The sequence below is a fragment of the Calonectris borealis genome, chromosome 2 (assembly GCF_964195595.1).
Source record: "Calonectris borealis chromosome 2, bCalBor7.hap1.2, whole genome shotgun sequence".
NCBI classification, from domain to species: Eukaryota; Metazoa; Chordata; class Aves; order Procellariiformes; family Procellariidae; genus Calonectris; species Calonectris borealis.
This window is the reverse complement of record NC_134313.1, coordinates 48,586,243-48,603,436: the sequence shown is the minus strand read 5'-3', so window position 1 is coordinate 48,603,436 and position 17,194 is coordinate 48,586,243. Positions and strand designations below refer to the sequence as shown.

Below are 17,194 nucleotides of genomic sequence, written 5' to 3'. Positions count from 1 at the left end.
CGCAGGGCACTGCTAAGCCCAGCTGCCAAGATGATGGTGCCTCTGTGGTAACATATTTAAGAAAGGGCAAATCCAGCACTCAAGCAGAAGAGGGGGGTAAAAAGGAGAGTGTGAAACAGTAGTGTCAACACCAAGGTCAGAGAAGAAGGAGGGGAGGAGGTGCTCCAGGTGCCAGAGCAGAGATTCCCCTGCAGCCTCTGGAAGATCACGCCGGAACAGATATCCACACTGCAGCCTGTGGAGGACCCCACGGTGGAACATTTGAATATTTCCTGAAGGAGCTGTTGCCCATGGAGAGCCCAGACTGGAGCAGGCTCCTGGCAGGAACTGCAGCCCATAGAGAGCCCACACTGGAGCAGACAAAAAGTGTGAGGAGGAAATAGCGGCAGAGAGGAGCTGTTACGGACTGACTGTAACCCCCACATCCCTCAGCACCGCTCAGTGAGGGGGAGGTAGAGGAATTGGGAGTGAAGGAGGAAAGTTGAGCCTGAAAGTGGGGAGCTGTTGTTTTAATTTTTTTTGTCTTTGTGTCTCTTTACCCAAATCTATGTTAATTTGCAATAAATTAATTTTCCTCAAGTCAAGTCTGTTTTGCCTCTTACGGTAACTGGTAAGCAATCTCCCTGTCTTTGTCTCAACCCATGAGCTTTTTCATCCCCTCTCCTCTCTGTTTCCTGCTGAGGAGGGGGAGTGAGTGGCTGGGTGGGCATTTGGCTGCTGGCCAAGGCTAACTCACCACAAGAGGAAAGAAAGAGAAAGCAAGGGAAAGAAAGAGAGAGAGGAAGAAAAGAGGTAAGAGAAGAGAAAGGAAAGAAAGCGAAAAGAGAAGAAAAAGAGAGAAGGAAAAGAAGAGAGAAAGGAGAAGGGAAAGAGAGAAGAGGAGTGAAAAAGAAAAGAGAAAAAAGGGAGAAAAGAGAAAGAAGAAAGGAAAGAGAAAAGAGGAAAGAATGAAAAGAGAAGAGTGGGGGGAAAAAAGAAAGCAGAAAGAAGAAAATAAATACAGGGAAAGAAAAGACAAGACCGTGAAAAGTAAGAGAAAAAAGCAGAAAGGAAAGAACAGAGAGAACTTGAGAGTAGGGACAGGAGAACAGAGGGAGGGAGAGAAGATAAGGAAAGAAGAGAGAAAAGGGGGAAAGAAAAACAAAGAGAAATGAAAGGCAGGAGGGAAAAGAAGAGAGAAAAAAAGAAAAAGAGGAGGAGAAAGGAAAAAGAAAAGAGAAGAGAGAGAAGAAAAAGAGAAAGGAAAGAACAGAAGAAAAGGAGACAGGAAGGAAAATGAGAGAAAAGAAAGAATAAAAAGGAAACAAGTCCAAGCAAGTCCACTGTGGTTGAGGAATCTGTAACTAAATGCTGTTAGCAGCAAAGATAAAATTTTTAACTGACTGGAAGAGCTTGTATGTGGTACTGGTATGTGGTAACCAAGACCCTGGAAATTACTTTCTGTCAAGTAAAAACTGTAAAATCCTTATTTTAAAATAACTCTGCTTTGGTGGTTTCAGCATTGCCATTCAATGAATAGATACGTTATTTCCAGGTAAAAATTTCCACAGAAATTGTAATAAGCATTAAAAACTTTCTTACTGATTTGGAAAATTGATTACTTAGGCAGATGGATGGTGTGGCTGAAATGGCACAACATTACAAACTCCAGCAGGCCAGCATGTTGGCATGTGTCAATTTTTAAGAATGGGCAAAGTTAATAGAACAATTTAATTAGGATCACTCAAACTTATAAGATTTTTGCTAGTAAGACTAAATGAAGAAAAATAAATCACTTTTAAGTTCAGCATAGCAATGCTGTCCTTTCTATCAGGGAGAAATATTATTTAATAAAGTAATCTCATATTACAGTCAACATTCAGTAACATAGTCAAGATTTAAAGATTTTTGAAGTGAAAAAAGAAATCCATAATTCTGATAAAATATAAAAAAATAGTTTTAAATGGTGCAGTAGTTAGTGAACTGTGCTCAGCAATACTTGTTGATTATTTCCTTTAAATGGTTAAATATTGCCACAATTTAAGCCTTTTCTCTGAAATAAGCTTACCTTTTAAAATTTAATTCTAATAGCTCTCAATAGCATGTTGTGGTTTGCTTCTTATGTTTTCTTTTTGTTACTGGGGGAAGGTGGAAGGAGATGTCTGTATGTAAGCACCTATTGTAATTTTATAAATTTAGTTGCAATTGGTTTTAATGGCAACGACTGGAAAACTGCATTGAAATCACGTGAGAGAGCAGGGACATGACATTAGGCTCCAGTGGAAGAACGTGTTGGGGTGTGGGGCTCCTGCAAGCTTGGTAATTCTGCTTTCCCTCAACAGGGTCTCCTCCTCTCCCCTCCTCTGCGTCTTCTTGTGCCAGATGTAGCAACCCAAGGGGTTACAGCTCAGGCGAGCCAGCCGCATCTGGCATGTAGGTTCGGGAGCGGCTGCAGGGAGCACCGTGCATTACTGACAAAAGGTGAAATACAGGCCTTGCTCTGAGGAGTCTGAAATGGGAACCAGTTGTGTCAGTCTGAGGCCATCCTTCTCCAGTTACTGTAAACCAATATTGCAGCCGAAAGAATAATCCCGCTCTCTCTAAACTGCTTTTCCTGTTCTGGGTTGCCCACCTCCCTGGGTGCTGACACAAGCATTCACATGGCTGTTTGGGGAACTAATCAAGATTTAAAGAAAAAAAAAAGGGGGGGGGGCAGGGAGAACATATCATGGAGGCAGGAACATGTGGCCTCCCTTAGAAGGAAGCCACTCAAGCTGCTGCATTGAGTGGCAGATCTGGCTGAAAGTGACATGAGCCCAATATTAATCTTGGTGCAAACCTCATTGGAGAAAGCAGAAACTACTCCATTGCCTTACATACAGGTACACAGCTGCACTATCACTGGTGTAACTGCAGGGTGGTGTCTTGTCACTGATAACAGCTGCGGTAATAAAAGCCCGTGCTGTGGATGATAAGAAAGGCCGGAGATTCTTCTAATCAATCAGGGGAGGAGTGTGGCTGGAAGCTGTGACTGCATCAGGATTACGTTCCTGGTATAGCATGATAAAGTAGGAGTCCTACTCAACCTTCTGAACTAGACCTGGCCCACAGTGGTTTTCTGGCAACACTTTGTTCTGCCTTGTTTTCCCTTTTTCACTCTGCAACAGAGTTAATGAAGCCACTGTAAGATGCTGCATGGCCTTCCTCTGTGGGTGGTGCAGCAGCTTAGAAGTATATTTTGTCACTCTGTTGCAGATCTCCAGCAGAGGCAGCTAATCAGAGACCTAGCAGTTGCAGTGGATTCCAGGCTTCTTCAGGAAGCTTCAGGGAAAATCTACTGGGAGCTCCTGCTTCTGGGAACTTTGGTGGCTTGCTGCTGCAGGTCAGGGCCAGCCTATGGAGGCATTTGCCTCTGTCAGCTCCTACAGACAGCTTTTGTTGGCTACTTGCTGATTGTGGACTACCTATTTATTTTGTCTTCAGCTGACTGTTGATCAAGCAGTGTCAAGCACCTGTTTGATGAATGTCTGAGGAGTAGCTGTATAACTGGTGGGCAAGAATGCAGCTCCCTGAGCCCAGGAAACAGAGGGAGCTAAGAAACCTAACAGTTATCACAGCGGTTAGCACAATGGGGTGCAGAAAATTAGCTCAGGACAATGTGGGATTGCTTAGGGCTGTGCAGTGATGGTACTGATGTGCTGTAGGGCACAGTCACCAGCAACTGTTCCTGGCACATCAGAGGCCTTGGCCCAGAGAGAGCTCCAGGTCTTGGGCTGCGCTTCTGGGTCTAGGACTTGCAGTGGGGAGGGCTGTGGCCTCACCCGTGGGAAGTGCACTCTGGTCAAGGTGCTGAGTTGCCAGGTGAAGGAGCTCTGGGAGGAAATTAGCAGACTATGCAGCACGAGAGTGAAAAACTGGAGATCAACAGGATCTTTGCAGAGGCAAGAACCCAAGCTCTGCGATGTGAAGTAGAGGTACCTAGAGGCTATATTCAAATATAATTCTGTGCATAGAGACTCCTAAGATTGGGAAGTTGGAAATTTATGACTTCTGGCAATAGAAGGAGGATTGCCTGCCTGCAGAGGATAGGTGTAGTGCCCTGGAAGGAGGTGAGCAAGATTGTCATGAGAGATCAGAGCCAGCTGAGGCTCAGCCAAATGTGTCCCTGAAGAACAAAAAGAAGGTGACAGTTATTTGAGACCATATTGTGACAGAGGCACCCATCTGCCAACCTGGTATACTTGCTATAGCTGGAGGTTTACTTCTTGTTGGGTACTTGAATCACAGATGTTGCAGATGGACATATCTGAAGCTTGTCCAGCCCTCAGACTTCACCCCTTGCTGTTCATCCATGTGGCCACCATCATACTACTGGGGTGAGCCCAAGTATATAAAAAATGACTGCAGAGCCCTGGGGGCAAGGGTGAAGAGCTGGTGTTTTCCTCAATCCTGCCAGTAAGGTGTAAATGCTCAGGTGGCAAAGGGCACATCCTTCAAGTCAAAGTGTAGCTGCATGGCTAGAGTCACAGGCAAAGCCACGGTACCTTCTTTGAGGAATAAGGACTGCTGAACAGGGACAGGATCCATGAGATGGAGTGTGGCAAGGGCATCTTTGCTAACGGTTTCAGTAACCTTTTCTGGAGGACTTTGGAGTAGCTACTTAATAGGAGGGTTGCTGCAATTTGAAGAGAAGTGAAGGCATGGGGAACATCGAGGAAGTGTCTGGGAAACAACATGATTGGAGAAACCTTGCATTTTCCTTATCCAGGCAGTATGACTGGTGTCCATTTCAAGTGTCTGTACACAAATGCACAGAGCATGGGAAACAAGCAGGAGGAATTGCAAGTCTGTGCGCACTTGCAGAGCTCCTTAGGGTTACAAAGACATGGCGGAATAGTTCACACAATGGAGTGCTGCAATGGATAGATGGATGGATACAGACTGGCAAAGGCGGAGCGGGAGTGCACAGTGCTTTGCTTTGGAATGGGTAGTGAGCCTGTCAAGCACTTAAGAGAGAGATCAGAGGGCAGAACAACATGAGTAATGTTGCAGTAGGCGTCTGCTGCAGACCATCTGGCCAAGAAGAAGTAGATGCCTTTAAGTAACTGCTGGGGGCACTGCAGTTTTTGGAGACCGTAGTGGTCGTGGGGGATGCAAGCAAGCCAGGACATTCCTGGAAGTCAGTTTTTTGTTGCAGGTGATTAATGAATCAACTAGGGGACATGCTGTCCTGGACATGTTACATATAAACAAGGAAGAATTGATTGAAGGTGTGAAGGTTGATGACCACCTTGGCCATGGCTGATCATCAGACTATGGACAAAAGGGGTCAGGAAAGCTGTCTTATCTTCCTTGGTGAATGAGAATGGCCCATTCCAATGCGCAGAAAGTCAAGCAAGTGTGGCAGAAAGCCAATATGAACAAGCAAGGGCAAATCATGCCTGACCAGCCTCTTAATCTTCTGTGATCAGATGACTGGTTCAGTGCATGAGAGGAGAGCAGCAGATGTTGCTTACATTGACTTTAGCAAGACCTTTAGCATCATTTCCCATAGTATCTTCACAGTCAAATTGGTGAGATAGGAACTCAATAAGTGGACAATAAGGTGAATGGAAATTTGCCTGGACTGCAGGGCCCAAAGTGTTTTGATCGAACGTGTTAACTGCAGTTGATGACTAGTTACTTAGTGGTGTTGCTCAGCCATTGATACTGAGGCTGTTATTGTTGGATGTTGGTATAAACACCTAGACAATGGGACAGAGTGCACATTCAGCAAGTTTGGAGATGATCCTCAACTGGAGGGAGCGATTGGTACACTGGAAGACTGGGCTGCTCTTCAGAGGGATCAAGACAGCGGAGAATTGTGCTAACAGGAACTTCATGAAATTCAACAACGGCAAGAGCAAACTCCTTCATTTGGAACATAGTAACCCATGCAGCAGTACAGGTTGAGGGCTAACAGGCTAGAAATCAGCTTTGCAGAAAATGACCTGGGGGTCCTGACAGTTAACAAGCCAGATGTTAGTTCAGCATTGTGCCCTTGCAGCAAAGAAGGCCAAGACCATATTGGGCTGTGTTACCAGAAGCGTGGCCAGCAGGTCGAGTGAACTGATCCTTCCCCTCTGTTCAGCACTTGTGAGACCACATCTGGAGTACCGTGTCCAGTTTTGGGCCCCCTAGTACAGGAAAGAGATTGCCAGATATACCAGAGTGAGTCTAGTGGAGGTTCACCAAGATGGCTGGAGACTAGAGCATATGATGTCTGAGGAAAGGCTGAGAGAGCTGGGCTTGTTCACACAGGAGAAGAGAAGGCTCAGGCGGATCCCATGGCAGTCCACAGCTCACTAATGGGAGGGTATAGAGAAAACAGAGCCAGGCTTTTCTTTTCTTGCACAGTGACAGCATGAGAAGCAAAGAATGAAAGGCAACAGACACAAATTGGAGCATGGAAAATTCTGATTAGATACTAAGAAAAATATTTTCCCAGTGAGAGCAGTTAAGTGCAGGAGGAGGTTGTCCAGAGAGGCCGTGAAGTCTCTATTCTTGGAGACAGCACAAAACTTGACTGGACAAGGCCCAGCTCCAAGTTACCCTGCTTCGAGCAGAAGAACTTCTGGAAGTTCTTCCAATGTAAATTAGGCTACGATTATATGAGTGTATGAACCTTGGTGGAGCTGAACGTTCTTAAAAATAGCTGTAACTTTTCTTTTGGGGGGTGGGGTGTATTTTTTAATTTGCATTTGACTAACCAGTTATATCTCAGTAACACACACAAGATACTCTTAAAGCATTACAGAGAAAGTTGTGGAGACTGGCCAATTAAAAAGCCAAATTAAACAAGAGAACTTGGGATAACTTCATAGAAGTCCCTTGTGTAGGATGATTAAATTTTAGAGGCCAAAAGGCATTCGATGATTACTGACTATGTCTTGTTCAGCATAGTCACTTTACTTTCCACCTTAATTTTTTTTTCTGAGGAGTAAGCTTCACCCAACTTGAAGCCAAGACTATTTGGAAGGGTGGGGTGTTTTTTTTCATTTTATACATTGAACATTTTGTGGCAATGTTTTTCTTGGGTTTAGTACATTTTTGATTGTAGCACAGTCATTACTTCATTTTTCTAAACATATGTATTTAAACCCCACAAGGGCCTATGAAATATGATACTAAAATAAGACATCATATGTATCAAAACCATGGTTTCTTTAAGACAGCCATTTTTTAACCTCTACTCCAGAGTTCCTTTCATGTGGCAGGAATTCTTTTTTTTCCTTTCTTTATAATTTTGTCCTTCATGGTGATCATTGGTATTAGAGTAGAAAATGAAAAATGTACTACTGCTTTTTTTAATGAAATCCGTTAAAACCATTAAAAGGAAATATTTTATTAAAAGAGAAAAGAAAAAACATATATTCTTCAATAGGAGGTAGCTGTCAGAGAGAACTGTATTATTTGACCCGTATAAGAATTTGTTACACAAAGAAATCAAATAGTTTCTGTTGAATGAAGAGGGTGTTTTCAGTCCAGAGGATACCTTAGCTGTCGTGACCATCTCTGACGCACGCCAATTTCTTGTTCTTTTGGGATAATTTTCTTTCTGAGACATTTTTCTTTTAAGATGATTTCAAAAGGTAGCCTTTAGTCTTTGCCTGTGTCTTTCAAAAACACATTCAAAATGCCCTTTTTTTTTTTGTTAGCATTGTATTATTTGTACTACACCTAACAAAAGGGTAAGGATTCAAAGTACAGAGACACATTTACTATATAGCTTTTCTTTGAGATTTTTCTTCACAAAGAAGAAAAATCTGGGGTTTTCCCAGGTGTTAGGGAACACAGAAAAGTGTAAACATTCTCTATAAAACTTGTATTCTCATTTCCTTTCTGGTCGAGGAATGCTTGTTGCCATATGTGAATATCATTTAAAGAGGTGTCATGGTGTTTCAAGCGTACTTTTCAGAACATTCAAGATACTCAGAGAGACCTTCTCAGAGGCATGGCTGACAAAGGGCAAGGGTAATCAGCAAAAATAATGGGTAGGGGTATTTCAATTTCAGGAAAGCATGTTTGTATCTTTCTGTCTGCAGTGTATAATGTGGCATTGGTATGATATGTTTGTGTGCTTTTTATTTTTTCTTCTCAAATTTACCCACTATACTGCTAGCATCTTGTTTTCAAATACATTATAAATCGAGAGTAAATTTGTATCTCCATAGGAAATTTTTCCTTCAGAAACATTTTTTTGAAGAAAAAATATTTTCAGGGGAAAATCCATGGCAATAACTCTGCAAAATTCTGTTCAGGAACACTTTCAAATTTTACACAGATTCTGAGACTTTTGTACGTAAAGACTTTCTTGTGAGAGAAAATGGTTTTTAAAAAAAAAAAAAAAAGAAGCAGCCTCACTGGCTTACAGAGTACTGAGATTTGCGGTGAACTTTCGTTCCCGGGGCTTTTCATTTTATTGTTTTAGACAAGTCATAATAAAGCTCTGGTTTCACCACAGATGAACTCCATTTGTTTTTTTTTCTGGAACATTACTGTGGCTATTGTCACCAGGTTTGACACCATCAGAAGTTTTCCCAGTCTCCCAGCACCAGGAAATACAATACACTTTGCTCTAGATATCAAAAAGATTCATTATCAGCGTTGTAGGGTACCAGAACTTCATATACCTTGGCCTCAGACCACAGAGTGCTCTAAAGGTAAGTGTGGAAATGCTGAACTTGATTGAAATGTCTATCAAAGGCCATTGTGCAGAGCAGATGGCAGATCTGATGTGTTTTCAGTAGTCTTTACCTCTGAGGAAAAAAAAAAAGATCAGATACACCATAGTGCTGCAATACAGCTAAGAGGTGAAAAAAAACCAAAGTCTATGCCATCATTTGCAAAAGTGAGCCAAACTCTTAGCTACTGAGAGGGAATTAGAATAAAAATTTATGAGTAGTCATGCATGAGAGCTTTGGTTTACCAAGAAACCTAAGTATCATCTTTAGATTGTGTGGTCACTTAGTCACTTGTGACTGACTGTGGGTGAATGCAACCAGTCTGGCAAAGTCTTAAACAAAGAAACAAAGCAACCTTTTCTTACCAGGGTCCCCTGTCTTTTTGTCATGTTTGCCTTCAGCTAGCAGTTTCATTCACTTGTCCACCTTGGTTTTCACATGATGACATATGGCTAGAGGTTTATTACATTTGTGCTTTATTGTGTGTGCTAACATCACATAATCACTGCATACAATGGTTGTATGTAGATGTACAAAAGGCCCAGAGGGAGATTGATCCTCATGTAGGAGGATCCTAGAAGTGGTAGAAATAAGTCTTAAGTGTAGTGGCATAATCTCCAATATTTGTTTATTATGTATATCCTTTCACAGAAGAGTTGAATAATCTTTGTGTGTCTCTCTGGGTGGCTGCTTGCCACTCCTCCAAGGAGAGACGCTCTTGTTTAATGCTTCAGAGGCGGTCTGGTAAGAGATAGAGGACACCTGTTAGTTCTGTGAAAGCAGCTTCACTTCTGATTCCTTCCCTGATTCCAGGTGTGGTGAATTCAAAATGTAAAACCAGACTAGGTGAGTTTGTAAATGAGATTTGCTGCTAAGGAATGCAAAAAATACCCTTTCATGATACCTTGCTTGAATTTAGTATTCATGTTGAATTTCTCTCCAGTATTGCTCCAGATTATTTCACGCTTGAAGGACAATGAAAAGATTCAGTTTCTTGGTGACATATCAGACTAGTCAACTGTGATTCCAGGGGCTTGTAACTCCCTCACAAGCTACAAAGGGCAGGGTTCAAGTTCATCGCTACGTTCTTCTGCTTTAGATATTTGGGATTCACTACTTTGGTTAACTTCAGTGAAAGCTGATAGGTAAGTTCTGCTAGCTTGTGAGACAGATGCAAGATCTATGACAGATGTGTTACGTTTTAGCATGTCTGTACTCGTCCATTTTTTTTTTCATCATACTAATAATATTCTTGCCTCTATCTTCATCTGGTTTAGAAAAACAAGAAATCTGTATGAGGGTTGAGAATGAAGCAATGTCTGTAGTATATATAATGGGTCTTTTTCCCTATCATCTTCTGGGATTTGTTTGCAGTCTGTGAGTCTATGGTCAAATCAGCTGTACTAGTCTGCCTTGTTGCCTGATAGTTGTGAGCTTTCTGGCTTACTTGCACTGCTCAAGCCGTATTTGTGATATTCGAAGGCTGAAAGTCATGTGCCACATGTGAAGCATAAGTATGACCAGAGATGTAAAGATTTTCTTTAGGGTGCTGCCCAAATGAAAACAAAACTGATGTTAATTTTGGCTAACGTGGATAAAATTGATTAAAAATAAACTTAAAAAAATACATATTTCTTTTAAGAAATTTCTTTTAATCCTTTAAAATACATTTAAAGATCCAATTGGGAGAGCTTATATTAGGAATAAACCCTTAAGTATAGTTTATTCAAACTATATAAATAGTATTCTACCTGTATGCACTTCAATTCCTATAAAACTTTAGCAAACAACTGTTTAAGGCTTAAGACTTCATTTAATATGACTTTATTTAGTATTTAAGTAGTTAAGACTTCAGAACATAAAGAGTTTTGACAGTCACACCAATTGTAGTTATTGAGAGTATTTTCTGTAGTTCTCATTAGTAGTCCCTTTAAAATTAAGAAGCCGATTGGAATTTCAAAAAGTAAAATGCTTTTTGCTTGTTCCAATTTATGAATAAAAACTTTCTGTGAGAGGCTGAGATCTACTAGCTCTACAGTTTCAGTAGTCTTCATATAAAAATAGTAGATAGTTCCCTAGTTATCTACTACCCACATACTAAAAGATAATGTTTTTATTGTTTAATAAATTATGTTGGATATGTAATATTTTGAAAAGTCTCCCTTTTTTTCTTTTTATATCCAACACATCTAGTGTATTTTCATTCAGCATTTAAAAGCCAATCTTTTACTCAAATTCCAGTTTCTTTCCAAAAATGACTTAACAGAAATAAGTACACTTGTAATGATTTAGTAAATAAGATGTCATTGCTATTTTAACATCACAAAATACAACTTAGATTAATTTTTGTAAGTTAAGTTAGATAATTACTGAATGCATTCATAATTCCCCAATTAGCAAAAAGTAATATTACATTAAAGCTCTATTTATTTCCTGATTGGGATATTTTAATCATTTCAAGCAATGAACAAATTAACCTTGCAATAGGAAAAGAAATGGAAAAAATTCAAAAGCAAGATTTAAATTGATTGTTCAGTTCAAATTTTCTGTTTGATAATTTAAATTGGTTTAGTTTGGATTAACATATTTGGTCCATGATTTTGCTGTCTATTGAAAGAAGGATGACTCTGAAGGAAATTTTACCTGGAACACGTAGTCTGTATTTAACATTGGATGAAAAAGCAAATATACTGGTTGCGGCCTTCCTGTGTGGGGATCTACAAAATACCGAGGGAAGACAGTGGAGACTTCATCATCATGTGGTTTGATTTGTTTAGACTAATTCGAAGCTTTTGTTGCTGAAAAGTTTGTAAATAGTTGGCAGGAAATCTTGCACTCATCAGCATTGTTTTCAGCCATTTACTCTATGCGCTCTACTTCCCTCTGTGCCAAGGGAAGGATCCTGTGCTTATACCATTTGAATACAGTAAAATGTCTGAGGTTTTTTTCAGTCTTCTGTTCACTGGACCTCTCCTGGTTCTTCCTCCTGAGCCCGGGCTGGAACAGCTTGCCTCGGCCCCAGCACTAAAGGCTGCTGCAGCACTGCCAGCTCAGTCAAGCATAGAGCGGCTCTGGAGCGGTCAGCGGCAGATTGCCTGTCGTCTTGATATATAGGACAGCTATCTTCTTGTCTTGGTATTGCTGCTTAGGTTTCTGGTGTTTTTGCGTGTCGCTCCCAAGCTAGGTCATGGCTACAATCTTGTAAGGCAAGTTCAGACATTTTGCTGCCACATGATAGCAAGACCACGGGCACACGGCTCCTTGAAGATTGTAGGAAAGCTTCTTCTTTGGCTTCATCACACTGGGTATCCGGTACTGCATGCATTGCTCTATGAAACTCTTCAGCAAGCAGTGCACATCTAGACATCTAGTCAATTCTCCAGCATTTCTGGCTGCTGTATATGTTGGAAAAAATATACTTGGGGTATATGGTTAACCTCAAGCTTAAACAAAATTTTGATTTATTAGAGAGATAAAAGAATCCTAGGATACAGTGCTGGACGCGTGCTCAAGAGATCATTCAATACAAATGCTAACACTGGGACAGGTTCCAGTATATGTACCAGCCAGGACTGCTGTGTATTTGATCTTCTGATGAAGGTCATTTTACAAACTTCCCTGCTCTGTTCTGGTGTTGATTAAAACATCAGCAGATGCATTCACACTTTCAGACTATCTGTGAACTTTCTTTTTCTTCCCCCAGTGGCCATGAAGAACATTTATCTCCATTGACTTCAACAGCGTTTTACATTTTTGGACTTGATGATCTTAGAGGTCTTTTCCAACCTTAATGATTCTATGATTCTAATTACTCCTTCTTTTACTTTTCTGTTTTCTGGAGCACACAAATGTGTTTTCTACAGCCTTCCCTCACAAGTTTTATTTTCTTATCTGTTATCACTCTTGTGTACTCCAAAACTGGTGTAACTTACATGCATGATAAACTTATTTTGTTCTGTGTGACTTCATATCAGGTCTAGAAATTAGTTCTGAAGTCTTTTGGTTTTACTTCGTTTCCAGCAGTGAGTAAAAATTGTTGCTCCCTTGTTGCTCCTATTTATGGATTTGTATAAAACAAGCAGATGATTTCAAACAAATAAGTACTGATCACATTTACGATAGCTAAGTGCTCCTCTTACAGCAGTTGTTGTTCGATTTGGGAACATATTGGAACCCTTGTAAGCTCTGGGAGGGGGCTACGCCACGTGCAGGGGGGCTGAGTGGCTGAAATGCTGCCTGCTGCAGGACCTAAGGTGCCTTGTCTGCATAGTATCAGGAAACTTTCACTGTCTGCCACACTATATTGTATGGACAGGTTGGCTTTAGTCAATTTATTTTCCGTATTTAAAACATTTTTTTGCCAAGATCATCATTTTTTTCTCTTGGCAAGCAGTCTAGCAAAGACCCTTAGAATTAGAAGTATAACTGTAGCAGTTTTCAGGGTTTTTCTGACAAAACTGTGTGTTTGAGAAGTTTACAATATAAAAATAATCAGTGTTTCTACTGGTGTTTTTACAGATTTTTGTAGGGTTTTGGGGAAGGTGGCAGGGGAGAAAGTAACTAAAAGCTGTACTTCCCCTACATGATTTTGCAGAGCTTTGTGTGTAGAGGCTGTGTAGTCCAGCATTTCGATTTAGGTAACACCGGATGCATGACCAGTAGAGGGAGCCCAGAATCACAAAATATTGGAGATATTTTTGAGTGGGGGAGTTGGGGTGAGAAGCTTGCTTTGATAACGTACAGGAATTTTATGATTATGTTTGGAAGGATGTGCTGAATACTACCAACTTATAGTGATTCTGGGAAAGAGCATTTATGAAATGTTGAAATGCCTGATGTCTTTTAAATGATCAAATTGTATTAACAACTTTTATATTGGATGGCTAATCAGTAATTTTTTTCTCTTTCCTATGTTGCTGGTTGTTGTAACTTCATATCACCTTTACAGAAAGTAAGTAACTTAATTGTTTAAATCTGTTTGAAAGTGTGCGGATGTGGGTATACTGCTTGTATGTATGTATAGATGTATATGTATATAAAATAAACATATGAGCAGAAAATGATCAATATTAAAGACATACTGCTGCAGAGGGTGACTTTCATGTATGGATGACATTTAGAATACCACAATGGTTTAAAGCAATCTCACCCGAAAGATGATAAATAGTATGAAAGTTCTGCATCTGAAGGCTGTAAATGGTAAACATATTCCTTGCATGTAGACTATGGCAACAAAACTTGCAGCATATTGGTTTAAAATATGTTATGGCTCTAAAAATTCACAGATATCAAGTTACAAAGTAGAGTATTATTGTATCCAATTTGATTTGACTGAATCGAAGTTGAACTGATTTGGAGTGTTTCAAGAACTTAGGTCAAACTGTGCCATTTTAGACATTCAAAAATACTCAGCCTTATATTTGGCAGTCCTTGGCTGCTGTGTTAATACATGCCATCAGCTCTGAGTAGAACGAATATGTCCTCAGGCTGTAGGAGAATTTAGAAAGCATGTGATAAGTACTATGGATCCCTCAGAAACTGCTCTATGATTCAGACATCAGTCTGCATCATGGGATCTTTGATTGCTAGCTTTTCTAACCACAGTCCCATGTGTTGTGATAGCAGGTATTGCAAGCGTTTCCAGCATCCCTTATGGATAACGTTTGGGAATTTTGATATAGTGTTTTAAGGATGCCTTAAAGTGCTAACAGAAGAATAGGCAAGTCACTGGTTAACATGGGTCAAAAAAGCAGTGATAAAGGACACCATGGAGTTTTAGTTTGAGCTGCTAGCTCAAAATAAATCCCACCCCACAGTGTCCAGATTATATTTCATTTGCAATTTAAGTATGTGGTTTGTTTTGTGCTCATTATAGACATACCCAAGTCCAATTTTCAAGAAGGGTGGATATGACCCTTTGGTTGCATGCCAAATTATTTAGGAATTGCAGATATCTGTATGAAACAAGCATAACAGTAGTTAAAGTACTTCTTGGCTCAGTAGCTGATACGGATTTCTTTGTAAGTCAGAGAGTAGTTTCTATTGTCCACTTGCCAGTTGGCTAGACTTTGAAGATTAAGATATCTGCTGTGAGCACAGTAGTGGTCATGAGATATTGCCAAGTCCTCTATTTGGGTTCATTCATCTTGTATCATTTTAATTGGTTAATGATATCTAAAAATAAGTGTGGAGTCCAGAATATCTGCATCAGAATAGGAGAAGGATACAAGTCGTGCATACATACACACACAGTTTTGTTTCTAGTTGATATATTGAGTTTGTCTTCCACTGCAGAGTCAGCAAGTTCTTTCTATCTTGCAGAGAAAGTCTTAATCTGTGGTAATGTTTCACGAAAAAGATCCAAGACTCTGAGAGTCAAAATTGCTTCACGTTATGTATGTTAACATATGGAAGAAATTACACAACTAGAACTGCTCTATTAAATGCTTTGTGTCTTTGCTTGTCAAACATTAATACAATAAGGAAAATGTGTAAAGAGAAGTATCCTACTTATTCCAAAACTGTTTCAAGTAATCGTTAAACTCAATGAAATCTCTTAATGTTTTCTGTGCTACTGCTGGCAGTATCGTTATATTTCTTCTATATTTAGTTTTGTATTCTGTTATAGTATTATATCAAAACCAGATGTGGAATTAGTTTTCTTTGCAGGGGAAAAAAAGAAACAACAAAAACTTGTCAGAATTTTCATATTGCATGATTATATTTAGAATACTCATAAAATAGATATCTCTTAAATATCTGATGTGTTTATCAACAAGCAGCATTTTTACCTGTACTTTTTGATTTTATATGTAGTAACATGATACATTAGGTGACCAATAGTAAATAAATTATATTGGACAGGACTTCCTGTCCTGAGGACAATTTACAGTTTAATTTTTACCGGAAGAGCAATTACCACACTATCCGTCTTGCCATTAAATTAATACATGTACAGTAAGGATGAACTTTGTGGTGACAGAGCCATGGAAATCAACAGAAAGCATCATCATATGAAAGATGACAATTTCAGTCCAGTTTTATTTATTAAAAAAGATCAGTCATGCAATTTTCAACAAAGATTGGTTGTTGTGTTATAATATTGCATAATAAAGAACAGTAGTTTCTGATGGACTTTTGAAGCCCTGTTCCTGGTTTACAGTTGAGTATATAATTAATCCTGAAATACTTAGCAACACGCTTAATTTAATGCACAGGCATTGTTCCACTTAACCAAGTGGAATATATTTACGTGGCTAAAGATAAGCATGCGTGCAGGCTAGGGACCCCAGGGAAGAAGCACAGTTTCAGATTCAGTCCCTGAGTACACCGTGTACATCAGTCAGTAAATGGGGACAAAGATGTGATAGTACATCTATAAATCTTGCACTTTAATTTTTAAATTAAAATGAAATAAAACAATTTATGACTACCTTCTTCCCTACCATTTCTTAGATCAAGTTTTCAGAATAGTGTAAGGGTAGCTAGGGTAGAAACGTTTGCTTTCTTTTTCCGATGTAAACATGCATATATTACAGACATCTCTGTACAAGTACTTTTTTTATCTTAATGTGTTGTGTTTCTTTTTAAATAGTCCCTTAACATGCATTCCACAGTGGTATTACAATTACTACCTTGACTAGGTCAATCTCTTAATCTCTAAAACAAATCTAATTAGAAAAGATAGTGCTTCATAGAAGGTACAAATATGCTTGTATTTATGTATAGTAGTGCATGCTGACCATGTTAAGCCAGAAGAAGGCTTAACTATATATCACTTTTAATTTTAAATGTGTTCTTCCTGGGCTCTTTATTATTCTTTTGTTGCCTTTCATCCTATGGGATGCAGCTGCCCTTGAACTTGGTACTGTTTTGATCATTCATGTGCAGCAGCCACATTGTCTGTAACATTTTAAAAATGAGGCTTCATGGTGTTATTTACGAAGTAATTTCACATAAATATTTGGACTTTGGTTCTCTTAGAATGTGGAGCTGGTTGCTGTATGAAGAAAAGCATAATTATAATTCACAGACTTTTTGCCTCGAGCCTAGGGGACAGATGCATATGATTAAGTTTGAAACTGGCCTGTTATTGTAATGTAGATGTTTTCAGGGTTGAGAGAATTAAAAAAAAAAAAGGGGGGGGGGGCAAAAAAAAGCCAGGCAAGCATGAGTTTTAAAAAAAATAGACCGAGGGAATAGTTTTACAAGAGGCACTCAATCTTGGACTGCACAATTTTATTTTTCAGTGGAACCTCTCCATTAGCTTGCCTGAATGCAATGCTTCATACTAACACTCGTGTAGGTGATGGAACATTCTTCAAAATCCCTGGGAAGTCGGGACTCTACGCTCTCAAAGTAAGTTTAAATTTTGTATATGGAAAGTACATAGAGCTATTAATCCATTTTATGAATGTCTCAATAGATATAAAGGTAAACAGATTAGATTCTTTGGAGAGGAAATGACCTGATAGTCCTTCTAACTGCTTTCA

General features: G+C 39.6%; 1 protein-coding gene across 1 annotated transcript in view; it reads left to right on the top strand.

Annotated features, from left to right (window-relative positions):
- Positions 1 to 17,194, top strand: part of ASXL3 (ASXL transcriptional regulator 3) — a 135,077-nt gene that overhangs the window by 48,068 nt on the left and 69,815 nt on the right. The window contains exon 3 of the mRNA XM_075141911.1: positions 16,952 to 17,060. Coding sequence (XP_074998012.1) covers positions 16,952 to 17,060 — 109 coding nt within the window. The remainder of the gene's footprint in view (positions 1 to 16,951; positions 17,061 to 17,194) is intronic.